Raw genomic sequence first — 16706 nt, 5'->3', positions numbered from 1 at the left:
TAAAGATGCATAATGGAAATGCATTAAGAACTTGATAACATGGGCATTACAGTTGCGACTCCAGCCAAACGATTCTGTGCGTCACTTTGTTTTCGCTCATTGAGGCTATAATGAATAGAGTAAGGGAGGTCTCGGTAATGACTAGCAAAAGTAGACTGGAAACGGAAAAGACCTGATCAATAGTACTCAAAAAATATTAAGGCTCCTCTTTTTTTAAACCCCTAAGCTTACACCGGGCATAAAGTCAGAGTAAGTTTGACTTACATTTGGAGTTTTACAGAGCATCACGTGCACACACACATGCATCCATATACCCCCCTAGCCTGAAAGTGTTTTTTTGACATATCTCATTTTTTGTATGTCCATAAAATCAAATGGGAGTAAGGAGAGTTCATCCATTCAGAGAGCACAAAGCAATTTGTTCTGGGATTATTTTACCAGACACAGTGGCAGCTGAAGCAAACACACCAACTATGCTTAATTGCAGATGGGAAGTAGAGAATCTTACGTTCAAGAAGACTTAGAAGTAGAATATATGTTAGCACAACGCAGCTATTACACTGGCATTTGCCCAAGGTGCCAGAACTAACAGTACAAATCAACAGTACAAAAGCGTAGTAGATTATTTAACGATCAAACTATGTGGGATGAGAACAGACCTCACCACAGGTCGATATATAAATCCAAGACGACCTACACTTCCTTCTGCCACATTCGCTGAAGCTTCTACTACATCTTACCACAGCAGGCATCTATCATAAAGATTTACATGTTGCCCTTTAGAATAGTATTTTTGCATCATTTTTTATCAGAAAGCAGGGGAACACTGTAAAACATCTCACAACTACGCAAAAGTTGGCGTTTTATTGATCAACCTATACTATGTTTAGCATTCTCCCTCAATTAAAAAAAAAAAAAATTACCAGGGTTATACACTATACACCTCTGCATGTTATCATTATCTTCTGTAATTAAATGACTGAAATGTAAACAATTTAAGTTTGATTAAAATTGCCATCAAAATCAGTAGTTTTACAACTGCTGTAAACTGTAGTTTTACAAATCTAGACTTTCAACAATGCCCAAGACAGGTGACTATTAAAATGTGTATTTTTACATCATTTAAAATGCTGAACAGTTAAAAAGTTCATCTTCAAATTCCTTCATTTGTATTCTGCACTACCAGTTATCATTTATTTCAGGAAAGGCACCAGCTGTGCACTTCTCCAAGAAGATCCACAAAGCAGAGCTGGCATCTGTACCAAAGGGAACAATACACCGAGGGTTTAAAGAAACTCCTTTTAGATTTTCAGATATAAAGTAACTCCTGGGCTAACTGAAAACCGAAGTGACTCAGACACTTTATTAATCAAAATAATACTCACCAACAAGGAAGGGGAGAGCAGACTTTGCTTCTAGCATGTGTCTTTGGTTGTTTTTTTTTTTAAACAATAGCAATTAAAAATCAAACCACCTCCAGCTTGTACATTCCACAGTTACTTTCTTTAATATGCACTTAAGTTATGAAGAAATATCTGTAAACACTTACCTCCCTAACAGACAGCTGTGGGGGTAGTGACACAGAAAATACAAAACTAGTGAACTGGTAGTCAGCGGAATTAACCTTTTGGCACACCTGAAAGAGAAGGATTTTAATATTAAGCCACAGCAATGGAACTAAGTTGATAATCTTTCAGGATATTCTTTATTCTAGTGTAATCACTGTAAATCCATGTTAATACACATTCAGATAGATGCCGAACATACAAACCAGAGTAATCCCTAACAACTTATTGAAATATAAGCTTTTTTTGTTCTGTTTGTTTTTTTTTTTTTTTTTTTTTTAAAGTTACTAATAAACTGTATTCTGATTGCTATGAAACAACCAAACTCACTATTTTAAGGCTAAGACCAGTTGTATACCAAAATCTTAGTGCAACGAATTACACCACAGCGACCAAAAGCTAGAACAGCTAACTCAGAATGTCTTTCTTCACAGCAGTGATACAATTCTATGACAATAAAAATGTTTAAGATCCTGGGATAAGACAAGAACAAACAAGTATCCACAGTATTAATTCGTAATCACTCTTCATCGTAAAAAATCATGTTTGTCACTGGAAATAAAGTAAGAACCCAAACACATATCAAACACTTTAAAGTAGGCTAGTGAGAGCTGATGGCTAGATGACCCTACACATAGAGAAGTCGTCCAAAATGTCAGTGATTTCAGTGAATGTTAAAGACAAATTCTGAGCTTTCAAGGTGAAATCAACATCTCAGATAAGTAAATTCCCTTATAAAATAATCAGGTTTTGTGGTGCCTTAACAAACGCTGTCAGATTTTCCATTGCTACTCAAGAGAGTAACTCTGAAACAAGTCTTAGAAGTGGATTCTGTAAAAATATATATACTCTGCCAGTGGAAACAAAAGAGAAACATCATGCACTGCAACAACAGAAACTATATACTATGCTTTCTGTTTAGTCTCATTTTTAGGTATATTCATGCTATTAAACCAAATTCTTTTCTATTAAAACTTTGTTAAACATCCCAAATGCAAGTGTGATTTTTCTCACTGATATTTCAGTTTGTCACATAAGCAATTTTATTGCTCAGAGATGATGTTTGCAACGCTCATTATGCCCATATTCTCTCCTAACTCATGTTTTCTCCATTATCTACAATCTGCTGATCACCAACACATTTTCTTCCTCTGTGGCTTTCTAAGTAGTAGTACATTGTAAAGACAGACTCATGCTATACTAGGAACATGTAGTTAAGCTGAAAAGCGCAGCAGTTTATACCTCCTTATTTTCCCTTCACTTAAGAAAAGTGAAGAGAGGTCACCATTTACAGTGAGGTTTTCCTTCTAATCTAAGCAGCTGAACCTCAGGTTATCTCCTAAATTCCTGTAACCACATTATCTGTTAGTCCTTTTCTGAGGAAAATGTGCTCCTAGCAGTCATTCCATTGCACCTGCACTGCTATTTTTTTAAAAAAGTTGCATTATGACAAGGGCTGGGTAAAATATGGTCACACCAACAAATTTTATTTCCCAGCTGCACAGGAGGTACACAAACACTGTCAATGAGCAGTACGTAGCTGAATGGCGCCATCTACATTTCAAATATTCAAAAGAGGTAAATGTTTTGGTTTGTTTTCCAGTATCTCTCTCTCAATTGTTTAACTGCATGGTGTTTTTAATCACCAGCTCTATACTGTAAGCCCCAACATACACAAGCTCCAATAAAAGTACACATAAAGGTTAAGAACTGGTTATTTACCTTTTTAACAAAGTCAACCTCGCAGAACTCCTGAAGAATTCCCAAGCACACATTGCAAACCTTCACAGCCGAGTTCTCCATTGCAGTAGTTTCATCGTTAACCAAAGGAATCTGCTGGAGCGCTCCATTGTGGTTCAGATCATCAGGCCCTTCTTCTGTGTGTTCAAGTCTGATTCTCTTACAAGGTGGATCAATTATGTCACAACAAACCCTATCTTCTTTTTCTTGATTGTTTTTCAGAAATTCTTTCACATCCTTCATCAAATCCTAACGCAAACAGAGGAATCATACTGTTGTTGTTTTTTCCTCTTTTCTCCAATGCTGTAACAAGCACTTACAAACACAATTCTAAAAGATAGTACTAACCATTCCAGTTTAGCCTTAGTGCACATAATTAATAACTTGGAATTTATACCAAAAGACATCTACACAATTAAAAAGCTCCAAGCTGTATTTCTCTCAAAACGTTATCCAGAAAAATTGAATTTTGCTGAACAGACTTCTTTATCATTCAAGAAGAGTGAAAACATTTTACGACCTGACTTGCAGAAATGCATTTTATCTTTGGCCCCATCGCTATTCAATGAAAATAGACGTTTATTGCCTTTTTGTAATTTAGATTATGTTAGAATTTAATTCCTCTAACTCCATTAGCCCAGATGACTAGGAAGAGAGTTGGCTGGTATAGTATGAGAAGAAAATGAGAGCAGACACAGGTGAGGGTGAAATTAAATACATAGAGGAAGAACTTCATATAAAGCGAGAAGCCAACAAAAATTAAAGGATGTGCTGGTGAGGAGAGAGAAGAATTACCTGCATGTCTCTGAATTTCAGGAAAGATGAGAGATAGAGGCAAGACATAAATTCAGAAAGAAAGATTTATTAAAAGGTCTTCAGTAACAAAGACGGCAGTTACTGTGATGTTGCAACTCAGACAAAAATTAGGTAGAGATGCAAAAGAACAAAAAATGGCATACAGAATGAACAATTCTCAAATGATTGATAGAAAATGGAAAAAAATAAGGAAGAAAGATGTTAAAAATGAATTCTGGAGAGTCTAAACTTGAACAAAGGTGAATCAAGACAGACACCAGAAGATGTAAGCATAAAGACAAGGGATTAGACCAGGTAAATGGAGATGTTTATTTGGCCTACACAATGAGAGAGGTCTCAAAGAACCAATATGGAGGAGGAGCAAATAGCCAAAACCAAGTAGAGTAGTATCAAATACAAGAACAAAGGCAAGAATGATGGTGCACAGCTAAGAAAAATTTGAAGAACACTGAATTTCAGCACTAAGGTCAGCTAAAAAGGATGCCTAGTAACACTGTGTTTGACTGACTGAAAAAGGAAGATTTAACCTCAACCTGTGCTCCGCAATTCTTCAGTTACATCCCCCTACCAATTCTACTGAAAGAAAAAGGAAGTACGAGGCAACAAAGTTGGGAGCGTAGATGGTTCCTCCTCTGCATCAGCTGCACTGCCCACAGCCCCTTTACTACTTATTACATTAAAGGAAAAAGAACAGAGGGAACAGTCATAGCCACTCTGCCTCAAAAGTGAGAGCCATGCTGTGCAGAAGTTAACATGCCCTGTTTTCTGGTGCTTTCAGGGAATACATAGCAACTTTCACAGTCAAACTTAACATTTAACCCACAACAACTGTTATATTCTATGATTCTTGTAATTTCTCAAAATTGCACAGTGTAGCAGCAGTCATTTTTCATAACTCATCTTGCAAAGCGTTTTCCTCTCAGGCAAAGAGCCCAAGCATACAACCACCTTCTCCTCCAAGGTAGTGCAAAGAACACTGCATTCATAAGTTCACACATTCTAATTAGGAATACAAAGAACAAACCTTGTATGGACGTCTATAAAGCGTCTGTGATGCCACGCAGCAGAACCTCAAAATGCATCGTGGGCAAGTGCCAGTGTTCAGTAACAGCTCAACAATTGGTCTGTCCTTTTCTGTTAGGGAAGACATGCTGGATAATTCTAAAATTAAAAAAAGAAAAGAAAAAAAGCCTAGAATAAACACAATTCAGCAATTCAACAATAAAAGGACTCACTTAACTGCACCATATTTAGAATCACTGGATTTTTTTTTTGTCCTCTGGAGAAAGTTCAGGATACGTGTTTGTCTTAAATCAAAGGCACAACAGAATTGGAAGACCAACCCAAAAAGACGACCGACTCGGGGAAAATCTTACGTACTTCCTAGAAAAATCCGAACTCAAGAGTTCTGACAAAGGTATGCTGAGCTTTTGCCCAGAGTTTTATCTTTGATAAAGTGCATTATGTAACATGTTATTCTTTACTGAATGGAGATGGTGGGTGGACCTAAGACACATTAAGCCAAACGTAAAATGGAAATTCCTTCTGAAATTGTAGCAGCTAAAGGATCAATCTGTTAAAATCACAGGAAAAACAAAACCGCAAACAACCAAAACCCAGATGCCACCCCCTTTTGTCATACAGAGCCCTAAAGGCAAAGGAAGTCTTTTCCATCCATTAGCCCCTTCAATTTTTTGAGATTTCTTATTTCCCATCTCAAATATAGGACTACCGTTTTTGTGAGAGACCTCATAATGCTTTTTTCCCTAAAAGAGTACGGCTAATTTGGTTTCCTGTCACTCTCTGCCCAGAACTTTAGAGCAGACTAATTTCTTTGGCCAAAATTTAATAATGGGATAGAACTCTTGGTGTTTTTTGAAAAATATGGAAAAAGAGAGATTCCCAGTGAGGTGCTCACCCTTACTGGATATCTAGGAAACTTTAGAAGGCACATAAGAATAACCACAGTTGTTCAGACCAAAGGTTCAATTAGTCTACTGTCACCCAAAGTGGGGATAAACAGATGCCACAGGAAAATATGTGTGTGCAGGGCATATACTGTTGCCAAGTGCTATCTGCCTCCAGTTACTTCTGGTTTGGGGGATTCCTTTGACCTAGTGTGGTTTGCCTGTTGGTAAACCTCAAAAGATCTTTCCTCCAATCCTTCTCCAGTGTCTCTTTGAAAGTCTTTTGCCTCTACATCCTTTGGCAAGGAATTCCACAACACCTACTGACAGATGAACCGCCCGATTTTGTTTTGGCCTTAGCTCCTGTAAGCAACATTTGATATCTCCCTAGTTTTTGTATTGCAAGAGATGGTGTAAAGGCAGGATATATTGGTGTTCCCCATGCCAGCCACAATCTGTAACACCTCAAATGCCCTATCCTACTCAGGAGTACCTTGCACAGAAATATCTCAGCCATGGAAAACCTTCAAAGAGTGGCAAAAGTTATTAATTCAATTAATTTAGTTTCTCCTGGATTTGGATTCTTTATGGTAAACTGTAAAAACCAAGGACTATCCAGAAAACTTCGAACCTGCTTTTAAAAAGAAAAAAACCAACAAACATACTTTGAGGTAACGGTTAGCTCGGTTCAGCATCATGAGACTTAAATATTGCCACAACGTTTCACGCTACCATCGCCCGAACCAAGAGATTCAAGACAAAAACCCCTGAGAAGCTCCTTAAGAAATCTTCCGCTTCCTCGGGCGGATTTAACGCAGGCGCTGAACGCCCGAAGCCCGGCCGGGACGGCAGGCACCGCTCTCCACGGAGCCGCTTCCCCCGCCGACACCCGGGACGTAAGGCGTTTCCCACGGCCGCTGCACGACGAAGCACAAGCCGCCCCGCAGCCCCCGCGACAACAGGCGGGTCGCGACCGCGACGAGGCCAGCCCTTACCGGCCCAGCCGCGCAGGGGGAGCTCGGCACCCCCGCTCCCCGCCCGACCCCTCAGCTCTCGGGGAGGGGAGGGAGTCCCATAACCCTCACACACGAGCGCGCGCCCCGACCGTTAGAACCGTTACAGCTCCCCCACACTGAGGCGCCTCGCGCGGGCTGTAACCGGGGCAGGGGGAACGGGGACCGCTCAGCACAGGGCCGCCCTCCCCCAGGAGGCCGGAGCCGCCGCAGACAGGCCCCGGGCTGCCGCCCCCCGCCCGCTCCGCCCCGCTCCCCCGGGAGAAGCGATCACCTCCCAGCGCCCCTCGCTCCACGCGGGGCCTCGCCCCGCTCCCGGCCGGCCAGCGGAGCCGGCACAGGCTTGTGCAGCGGCGAGGCAGAGCGCATCGATGGGGCGGCGCGGCGGGAAGCCCTGCCCGAACGCCCGCTGGTGAATAGCTCGGCGCTCCCGCGTCGCGTCTGCCGGTGGGCGGGCTGAGGAGCGCGGCGGGCCGGGCCGGGCCGGGCCGGGGGCAGAGTGGGGCCCGCAGCCAGGCGGAGATGGCGTCGCAGCCGCCGCCTCCCAAGCCCTGGGAGAACCGGCGGCTGGCGGGCACGGTGGCGCCGGCCTTCCAGTGAGTGCGTGCGCTGGCCCCGGGTGTTCCCTGCCTGTGGCGGGGTTGGGTGTTCGTCCCCCTCAGGGCGGCTGCGCCTCCCCCCCCTCGGGCCTCCCGCCCTGGCCTTCTCCCTTGAGGCGAGCTCAAAGGTCGGGCCCAGCCGGGCAGTGCCTCCGCGAGCTAGTGGCTGAGCAGAGCTTGAGGGGGGTTGTCGGTTTGGGTGGCCCAGGGGGGTGGCTTGGGGTGGTTTGAGGTCGTTTGCCCTGCTATGTTGAGGGGTTGTGTGCCAGGCAGGGAGGGCTCTCTGGAGGATTCCCCTTCTCAGTGGAGAGAGGGAGTGAGAGGCTCCTGAAAAGTAGTGGTCTGAAACCCTATTTGTGTCTGTAGACAGCTGCATCTTTCATGTGGTGAAGGTAAAGCTGTACGTGTTGCCACGAGTGGATAAAGTGCGGGTGTCGGTTCCTGGGGATTATATGGTTGTGTAAGCGTGTGTGCCTCTGTAGGAGTGGAGAAGCAGTGTGGTAGTGTCCCCAGGAATTGGAAAAGATGCGTGTGTCCGTCACCGGTGCATTCACCCCAGAATCTGAGTTTTTCCAGAAAATCCAGCCTGCTTACGGAGAAGGATGTTGTACACAAAATGTAAACTCCTTCCTTTTTATCAGAAATGAAAGGAAGCTTGGCAGTTGAAGATCAGTCTTGTTTTTTGTTTGGTGTTAGCGATTGCAATTAAAGTGAGCTGAAACTGGGCAATAGGTTAGCTCCAGTCTAAACATTCAACAGAAACTTTCCTGCTTTCACTGCAAGCTGAAGCTTGCTGAGCAAGAAATTTGATGTTAATTTTTCTTTGTGGGGTTATCTAGCTCGTTGTAAATTGCTTCAAGCAGCTTTAAAGTGAGGTGTCCTAAGTTGACTATTGGGGAGGGGGGTGTAGTGTGACTTAATAAGTTACAGTACCTCTGTTTTCTGTGATAACAACTTATTTTTGCTTCTGTTTTTAACTGCTAAGAGAGTTAAAGTCTATGATGGAAAAAACAAACAGTGTAAAGATACAAATATTATTATTTACTTTGGAAACCTCTAAGTTTTGCTGAGAGGAAGTTGTTCCCTATCTTACACAGAAACAGTATAGTAAGCATGCTTCACATTGACAGCAGTGCAGAAAGAAGCAGCTCTGTGGCAATTGAAACTTGACTTTTCTTCTTCTATTTTTTTCTGTGAATTTAATGGACTACAGAAGTGGGAAGTCATGGGATGAGGCAGTAAACATGGGAAAAGACCAAAATGTTTGACTTTTAGGATGGTAATATGTTATTAACTTTTTAATGAAACAGCAAAAGTTGGACAGCTGCTTGACAGAATTCAAATACCAGCGTAGTACTTGCAGAGTCTTATTACAAAGGGCATAGATAAAATGACTTAAACTTATGGGCATACAAAGGAATAAAAGTTTACTAAATTAAAAACAAAAAATTGACTTATAATACCTCTTTCTGCCAACAGTTAACAGTAATAGATTCAATCCCTTGACATGCTACATAAAGGTAATAAGATAGTTTGGGTAGAGGGGGAAACTGGGAGACCCAACGCCCTTGCATATGTTGTTGTATAATTGCTTGGATTCTCAATTAGGTCACATCACCCTTTTCTCTAAAGGCGGACTCAAAGGAGCTGTATCATTGGCTCATTGTATAGAAGAGCTGAGAACAAGTATTGGAGATAAAGCTTTCAGATTGCAAAGTCCATAAATATTCTTGGTAGTGCATATAAGAGGCTTTTGTGTGCAGAAAAATGACCTAGGTGTTATAGCATCAGATTTGATGGATCTAGATGTAGCATTTCATGCTTTCTTAGTCACTACAATAAATAGACCAAAAGTTTTTCCATGTGTACGTTTCAGATATGCTGCAGTTCCACATTTACACTGGATATCTCATTATGGTTTTTTTTCCCCAAAAGACCTGTGTTTCCTGACTAGAATTTTTACTTCCCACAAACGTTGTGCAACGTAGTAAGTGTTTGTCTACCAGGTTCCCTATGCTAGCACTACTGAAACGCACTGTCATATTTATATAGTTAACTAAGAACTCTGGGGAAATGAAAATATAAAGTTCTTTGGAGTATTGATCTTGCTTGTCTGAATTTGTTTAGGTCTGCTGACTTGGGTGACAAGCTGCTGACCAGGCCTGGACAACCCACAGTTGCGCGAATACCTCCACCTATTTTGCCAAGACCATCACAGCAAACGGGAAGCAGTAGTCTGAGCGCTTTCAGGCCAGCATATAGTAGTTCTTTTTCTCCAGGCTATGGTTCACATGGAACCTCTTTTTATGGAAGCTATAGTCCTTACAGTTACGGATATGGCGGTTTGGGTTATAACCGCTTTCGTACAGATGATATTCCTCCCAGCAGGTTTGTTCAGCAGGCTGAAGAGAGCAGCAGAGGTGCATTTCAGTCCATTGAAAGTATTGTGCATGCGTTTGCCTCAGTCAGCATGATGATGGATGCTACCTTTTCAGCTGTGTACAACAGTTTCAGAGCTGTGTTGGATGTAGCCAATCACTTCTCCCGCCTCAAAGTACACTTCACAAAGGTGTTTTCAGCTTTTGCTTTAGTGAGAACTATAAGATACCTCTACCAGCGTCTACAACGATTACTAGGTCTGCGGAAGAGCTCTGAGAATGAGGATTTGTGGGCTGAAAGTGAGGGGACAGTAGCTCGTGTTGGCCTGGAAGACAAGGCGGCTAACTCTGCAAAATCCTGGCCCATTTTCTTGTTCTTTGCTGTCATAATGGGAGGTCCCTATCTAATCTGGAAACTGCTTTCTACATACAGTGACGAAGAAACAGGTAAAGATGATCTGCAGCGCGACAGAAGTGCAGCATATATTGTTCCATTTGTTATTACATGTGTAGTGATTAATCTTATACTACAGTAATAGAAGTTAATAGATACTGGGGTACAATACTGAATTTTAGGCATGTGATACAAGTAACAGCCTATTTAAGTAGCCTGTTGTTGAGTTAGGATGCAGTTTCATGGTAAGCTTTGTGTGATTCCGGAATCATGGTTCCTTTCTATTTCTGTTTCCTTTCTACTAGATGTGGCAGTTGAGGCAGGGGGAAAAGTATTGGTTGGATTGACTCAAATCATGCTTGGTTTGTTACTCCTGTCAGTTCTCTATTGGAAAAGTGTTAGCAAGGAAGTTAAAGTGTTTTCTTCATTTTCCTTTAGAAAAAAAAAAACAAACCCAAACTTTATAATTCAAAGCAGATCAACTTTTAATTTCTTTTTGGAAACAGTATCTAGTAACTGGGCAAGTGGAGAAGATGATCATGTAGTTGGAAGAGCAGAATATGATTTCAGTGCTCTCTCAGAAGAAGAAATTTCTTTCCGTGCTGGTGACATGCTAAAATTAGCACCCAAAGGTAAACTTCTAGTTTTGTATTTATTTTCTAATCACATGTGAAGTAAGTCATATTGTTAGAGTCTGAAAATGAAAACAAAAAGAAAACCCCACCTTGTTTGACCAAACTTTTCATCCACACTGATTTTTTTTTCCATAAGTTATTACTTGCATTGTAATAAAACTTATTGAGTAGTTTTGTTCAATTTCCCTAAGATATGACACAGCCTAAGCTTACTCAGGGAGTGCTTTGTGGTTACCCTTGGCGGTTACCTTTTCCTCACACTGTGAAGATCCCTAGGCATTTGCAGTATGGTGATGTCATCGATTCCAAAATAACTTGCACTTCACAGTACTTTTCAGCTCACCTCACCAGTACAGATCCTAGTAATTTATCTTGTGAAGTAGTTTGTATTTGCCTTTTATCACAGAGTTAGTTCCTCTGCGTGATGAGTTGTTCTGTCATCTACCTTCTGGTGTATTTGTGCCTCAACTGCAATATATTTTGCATTATTTTGTAACTTAATGCGTTTGTGTTTTCTTCTTCAGAACAACAGCCCAAGATCCGTGGTTGGCTTTTGGCTAGTTATGATGGCCAAACAACAGGACTTGTACCAGCTAATTACATCAAAATCCTGGGCAAAAGAAGAGGTAGGAAAACAGTGGACCTGGAAAGGATTACAGAGCAACGGCCAGCCTTTACCAGCACATCAGTTAGAGGATCCGCTGCTGCTGTGACTTTAGAGGAGCAGGAAGCTGCTTTTGATTCTGTTTTTGCTGGAAGTAATAAAGTTCCTGTTGCGTCTGACTCCACTGTGGTTAGTGGAGAGAAACAGGAACTGTAACGCACTTTCATCAACAAAGCAACTGAACTGTGCTTTATTGATAAAACTTAAGGTTTGTTGAAAATCTGTATTGTAGTGGAACACTGATGGGTCTGTACCAGTTATTGCTGCTACTGACTGGTGGAGGGATGGAGAAATGATTGCTCAAATTTGTAGTATTTATTTTTGAGTCACCTAAGGCTGTACCCAGCCACCTGGCAGCAACTCTTAAGATCTTGAGACGAGGAGAGTTGAGGCATCTATAACAAAGCAAGGAAAAAAAAATAGGGACTGCTGGCCTATTCTTGTTAAGGAGACAAACTGTTGGTGAAATCTGGAGATTAACATCCAGTCTTCATTGGAATGTTGGCTTGACAAGAGGCCTCTTCAATAGGTGTGCAAAGGGAAGATAAGATTTCTGTAAGATGTCCTCCCAAACTGGACACTGAGGACCATAAAATAATAATAGTGCATTGTTTCCCCCTGAAAGGAGGCAGAATTGCAAGAGATTTAGGTGACATAGTTGAATCGTTGGAAGTTCTAAGTTGCTTGCTTTTCGTAAGAAGTAGGGCTTCTGGCATAAAGACCGTAGCTCTTATAAAAAAGGGACTCGTGAAAAAGGGGGGAGAAATACACTCTACAAAGGAAGAGCAGTGAGGCTTCAGCAGTAGTTCTAACCAGTTCTCTTTTGTTTATTAAAAGAACATTAGAATAAAGGGTATCCTGCAGTCAGGCACTTTCCAGCGCACTTATTAATCATTATTCCCTTCTGTGGTAAACTAACTGCATTGCTCCTAGCCATTTTGTGTTGTAGCCTGTTAACTGCCCATCAATAGTCTATCAACTACCATCTGCCTTGCAACTTATTTCTGTTCTTTATTGTTTTTATATGAATGTCAAAATATCTATCCTGCCTTTTAGTGCAGTAGGAAAGCATTGGGTTGGGGGAAGTTTAACGTTACTCAAGTGGCAAAGAAAAAGTAACATTTCTTGCTTAATTGTCTCGGTTAGCTGAGGTCTTGGAGTTAGCTCTTTATGCTGCCTTTCAGGTGGTAATTTTTGCATCTGCCCATAAAATTTGAGGGCTCTGGTGTATCAAAAGCCATAAAAACATTAAGACTGTTCAGAGTATTTGGTATTTTCTTCATATTGGTGTTTGAGAATTCTGTATTGAAATACTGTTTTGGGTTTTTTTTAATGAAGCAAAGATAATTAAAACTTTTTTCCGTGTAGTATATATGTATAACATGTTGAGCTTCTGAAGGTTAGAGCAATGGATAAAATAACTAAAGCTTGTCTTAATCATTAAAATAGCTTTTCTTTTTTATTTTAAAGGTACTCAAAAGTATTAGTAAAAGTAGGGCGTGTGCCTTTGCTTAATTGATCCAGTAGTTTCAGTTTGACTGCTTCTACAGAGATCTTCAACACCCATTATGTGTTAGCAAAGCTTTCAGTATTTATACTTTAATTGCATTTGCTGGCCTTGAGTTCTTAGAATTCTGTTCACCACAACAAAACTCTGACAAGAAAAATTGAAGTGAGCACAGTTTTATTGAGGTAGAGTGGCTGAAAAGACGGGTATTATGCTGGAACCTTGGATTTTAAAGTAATCTCTGAATGCCTGTTGTTGGCAATTAGAGCAACAATTTAAGTGGTTGTGCTCAGGTATTGGGAGATGTGGCAAAGAATCATTTTTACTAGATTGTTAGATCTTCAAGTGCAGAGGAAAAGGAAAGAGTATTTAAAGGGCAAATGAGAAACTTGAAACTAGGTTTACTAGGTTTAAAACAGAACATGTTCTTGAGACATTTCCCTGTGTACCAGGGCATTGAAGACAATTATCTATATTTGGAAGTGACATCTGTTGTTGAAATAAAAATAGCAAACAATCCTGAAATATAAAATATACCGAGGAAAAAAAGGGGGGGGGGTATGAAGTGTACAGTTCTGCTTGCAGTGTGTATTCATGGAGGGAATTAATTTACTGTTGTGAGATTTAATTAACGGACTGTCAGCCTCTCTTGTGGCAGTGACAGATTTCAAGCAGAGTAAGGGTCTTTTAAATAAATCAATAAATAAACCCCAAACTTTTTGTAGAGTATCCATTCAAGTAGACTTCTGTTTTCCTGCTCAGAACAAGTTGGGAAGACGGTACCATGATGTTTGTTGGAATCTTTAAATCTTCCTAATTTTCAGAATGATGAGTTTAATTTCACTTTCAGGTCATACTATTTTAAAAACAATTCTTTCAGTAGGAAGATAGGTTATTAATAACTGAACTGACTTGTCTTTATAGTAATTGTACTTAGTCTATCGATCGCTGTCATAACTGTATCTGCTAAATCTTGACAAGAATTTTCATCCTTTCAGTCTTGCGATTACTTTAATGGGAAAAGAAGGCTCTGAGGAAATGAAGTAAGTTATTTAACTCACAATTAATTGTACTGATTGTAGAGAGGTATTAAAATTCACTGAAGTAAAATATATACTGTGCTTTAAGATTTTGATTTTTTTTTTTTTAAATGCACAAACTAGCATCAGGAAAAAATGTGAGTCCTACAATTTCATTGTCTATGTTTCTGCCCATATGTCAGGCTACAGAAAAAACATGTAAATGAATGCTGATTGAAAAAGGGAGGCTGGTTGACAGGCTGCTCAAGACTGGCACAACTTTAGAAAGGTGAGAAGACTAAAAAGCAGGTGTGGCTGCAACAGGAGTATGTAGAAGAGGAGATCAGAAAAGAGATGCTGTTGAAATATTGCTAAACTTATGCATTAGGCAATTGACTCTTATTTTAAGATCTGTACATACTAAGTTACCTTTATGTTATTCTTTGGAACTACTTACATACCTGTAGCAGACCTAGAAGTCTGTAACAGACCTGTGATGTTTGTTTATGTAAGGCTTTAGTTTAATCTTACTTTAATCTTACTGATACTGTTCAGTATACTTGAATTTTATGCTTGAATACTATCTGAACTAATGACAGGTGCCAGTTTTGACTGGTTCTCTGGGTGCTAGCCGTACGTGAACAGGCACACATTCAAAGCTTTGTTCAGGTTACTGAATAATAAATTTAAAATCTTCTCTTTGTCTAGTAGAACTTAATAAAATTGTCTGCTTCTTTTGCACAGGTTCAAAAACTCTTCCTTCTGCGGAACTAGACTGCATCTGAGCTAGTAAGATTGTTTTGACTTATTTGGTGATCTTGGTGAAATTTGCTAGTGAGGTAAATACAAAGAAAATACAGTTTCTTATAAATCTGATCTGTTTGCAATGAAAATTTTCCGGAAGAGGTACAAACTCAGAAACCAACACAGTGATTTTCTTCATGTGCCATAGCCGTTGCAGAAACACTCTTGTCTACAACAGTAGCAGAGCTGCACTTATTTTACAAAACAGAGATAACACGAAAGCATATGTTTTTCAGTAGCTCCTTCCAGTTTTTTTATCCATGCAGGTGTGGCCATGTGTTGGGATTGGCCAACGGTTTTGACCTGTAAAGACAGGTAGTAATTGCGTGTGTCTACAGCTAGTAATACACTGGGTTTTGTTTTGTTTTGTTTTTTTATACCCTGGTGTCCTGGGACCAGTTCTTCTGCAGACTGATTTGAAGCAGGTTTGGGATGATAAATCCGTCTTCTGGATTCTGTAGGCATACTGAACACAGCCTTTAAGCCGCTGGATAATCTCTCCTTGAAAGAAAGGTACTGGTATAACCGGTTTAACTAGTAACAAGGGCGTGATGTCAATGCGAGGCACCCCTGGATCTTTATCTACAGTTTTTAATGCTACTTTGAGATACTAAAGTTCCCTAAATTTCACAGTAGTCACAAAACTGTAAGGCTCGAGCAAATGACATGGATTATTTATGCTGTCAAAGGCTATCTTTACAATTTTTTGGTTTTAGAAGTGAAAATGCTTTAAATGCAAAAAGCTAGTTCCACTAGCTTTGAATGATTGGTAACTGAACAAGCATAGTCTCTAGACTTATCAAGTGAGTAAAATTTGAGATACTGATCTTTTTTTCCCTCAAATACTGGTATTGGTATTTTTTTCTTATTTAAAAACAATAAAAAGGGAGGGACTGGACTTCTGCCTAACAGCACAGGTTAATTCACAAACTGTGTTGCCAGTTCTCTGACATACCATCAAGCTTGCATCCATACTGTTATCACTTAATGTCATAATAATATAGCAATATTGCAGCATTAGTTTATTCTCTGGATTGCTGTGGGACGGTATGAAATCAGGAGTGTTTTCTACTTTAACCGAAACCCGAAGGAAGTTTTCATACTGTTTAAAGAATTCAAATTTCATATACTTTTCTAGATCGGTGCAGTCCTTTTTCTGAACTTTCCTGTGCCTTTTTTGCATTCTGCGTCCTCATTGTATTACTCCAAGGTTTAAGGGTGGGGTTTTTGGAAGAAAACGGTTCATATCCGTGTGGCTGTGATTCTCTCGGCGATTCCTGCCAACATACCAAGGAGGAACAGAAGTTCCCTAGCATGATACTGTGGGGTTTAGCCAGAGGCAGAAAGAATGGGACTGGGGAGGATTATTGTATGTTGCATACAGGAAAAGGGGGTCTGCAGGGATGACACAAATTCTTGCTTAATTAATTTGCTGTGCTCATATTGTGAGGCTAATTCTCCTATCTGATGCATTTTGACAGGTGATAAGAACTTTACGTGCTAGGGCTGCCCAGGTTTTTCCTTCATGTTACCATCTTCGCATGTGGGAACGTAATCGTGGATTTTTAACTGAAAAAAGGGCATCAGAGTTACTGCTGCGGAGTGCTGGGGTACTGCTCAAAAAGCCTGAGCTGGGCTGGATGTGGGTGCAGGCAGCAGAGGGGA

At 40.5% G+C, this 16706-nt stretch overlaps 2 protein-coding genes across 12 annotated transcripts in view; one reads left to right on the top strand and one right to left on the bottom strand.

Annotated features, from left to right (window-relative positions):
* The window catches only part of PUS10 (pseudouridine synthase 10), a 35805-nt gene extending 28388 nt beyond the window's left edge, over positions 1–7417 (bottom strand). For 2 of the 6 annotated variants that reach the window (XR_012041761.1, XM_072857503.1), the window contains exons 1-4: positions 7316–7417; positions 5146–5282; positions 3288–3554; positions 1550–1636 (exon numbers count right to left, since the gene is read on the bottom strand). Coding sequence is in view for 5 of the 6 variants with exons in the window: in XM_072857503.1 (XP_072713604.1) it covers positions 1550–1636; positions 3288–3554; positions 5146–5271 (480 nt within the window). In the remaining variant the exon portion in view is untranslated. The other 4 variants (XM_072857504.1, XM_072857505.1, XM_072857506.1 and 1 more) reach the window with 4 other exon arrangements.
* Positions 7418–7497: 80 nt separating this feature from the next.
* On the top strand, positions 7498–16105 carry PEX13 (peroxisomal biogenesis factor 13). Of its 6 annotated transcripts, XR_012041763.1 has the most exons (7): positions 7498–7637; positions 9768–10465; positions 10919–11044; positions 11572–11919; positions 14217–14526; positions 14982–15076; positions 15441–16105. XR_012041763.1 is itself a non-coding variant. In XM_072857510.1 (5 exons), exons 1-5 carry the CDS (start codon positions 7564–7566, stop codon positions 14231–14233), a joined length of 1017 nt encoding a protein of 338 aa, XP_072713611.1. In that variant the 5' UTR covers positions 7498–7563; the 3' UTR covers positions 14234–14960. The 6 variants fall into 6 exon arrangements, 2 of the variants coding, with proteins under 2 accessions (XP_072713611.1, XP_072713610.1); XR_012041764.1 differs by lacking the exons at positions 14982–15076; positions 15441–16105 and having other exon boundaries at positions 14217–14261; positions 14441–14526; XR_012041762.1 differs by lacking the exons at positions 14982–15076; positions 15441–16105 and having other exon boundaries at positions 14217–14959.
* The last annotated feature ends 601 nt before the right edge of the window (positions 16106–16706 follow it).

Source organism: Ciconia boyciana, chromosome 3 (genome assembly GCF_034638445.1).
Source record: "Ciconia boyciana chromosome 3, ASM3463844v1, whole genome shotgun sequence".
Taxonomy (NCBI): Eukaryota; Metazoa; Chordata; class Aves; order Ciconiiformes; family Ciconiidae; genus Ciconia; species Ciconia boyciana.
This window is presented reverse-complemented; position numbering and strand designations above follow the sequence as displayed.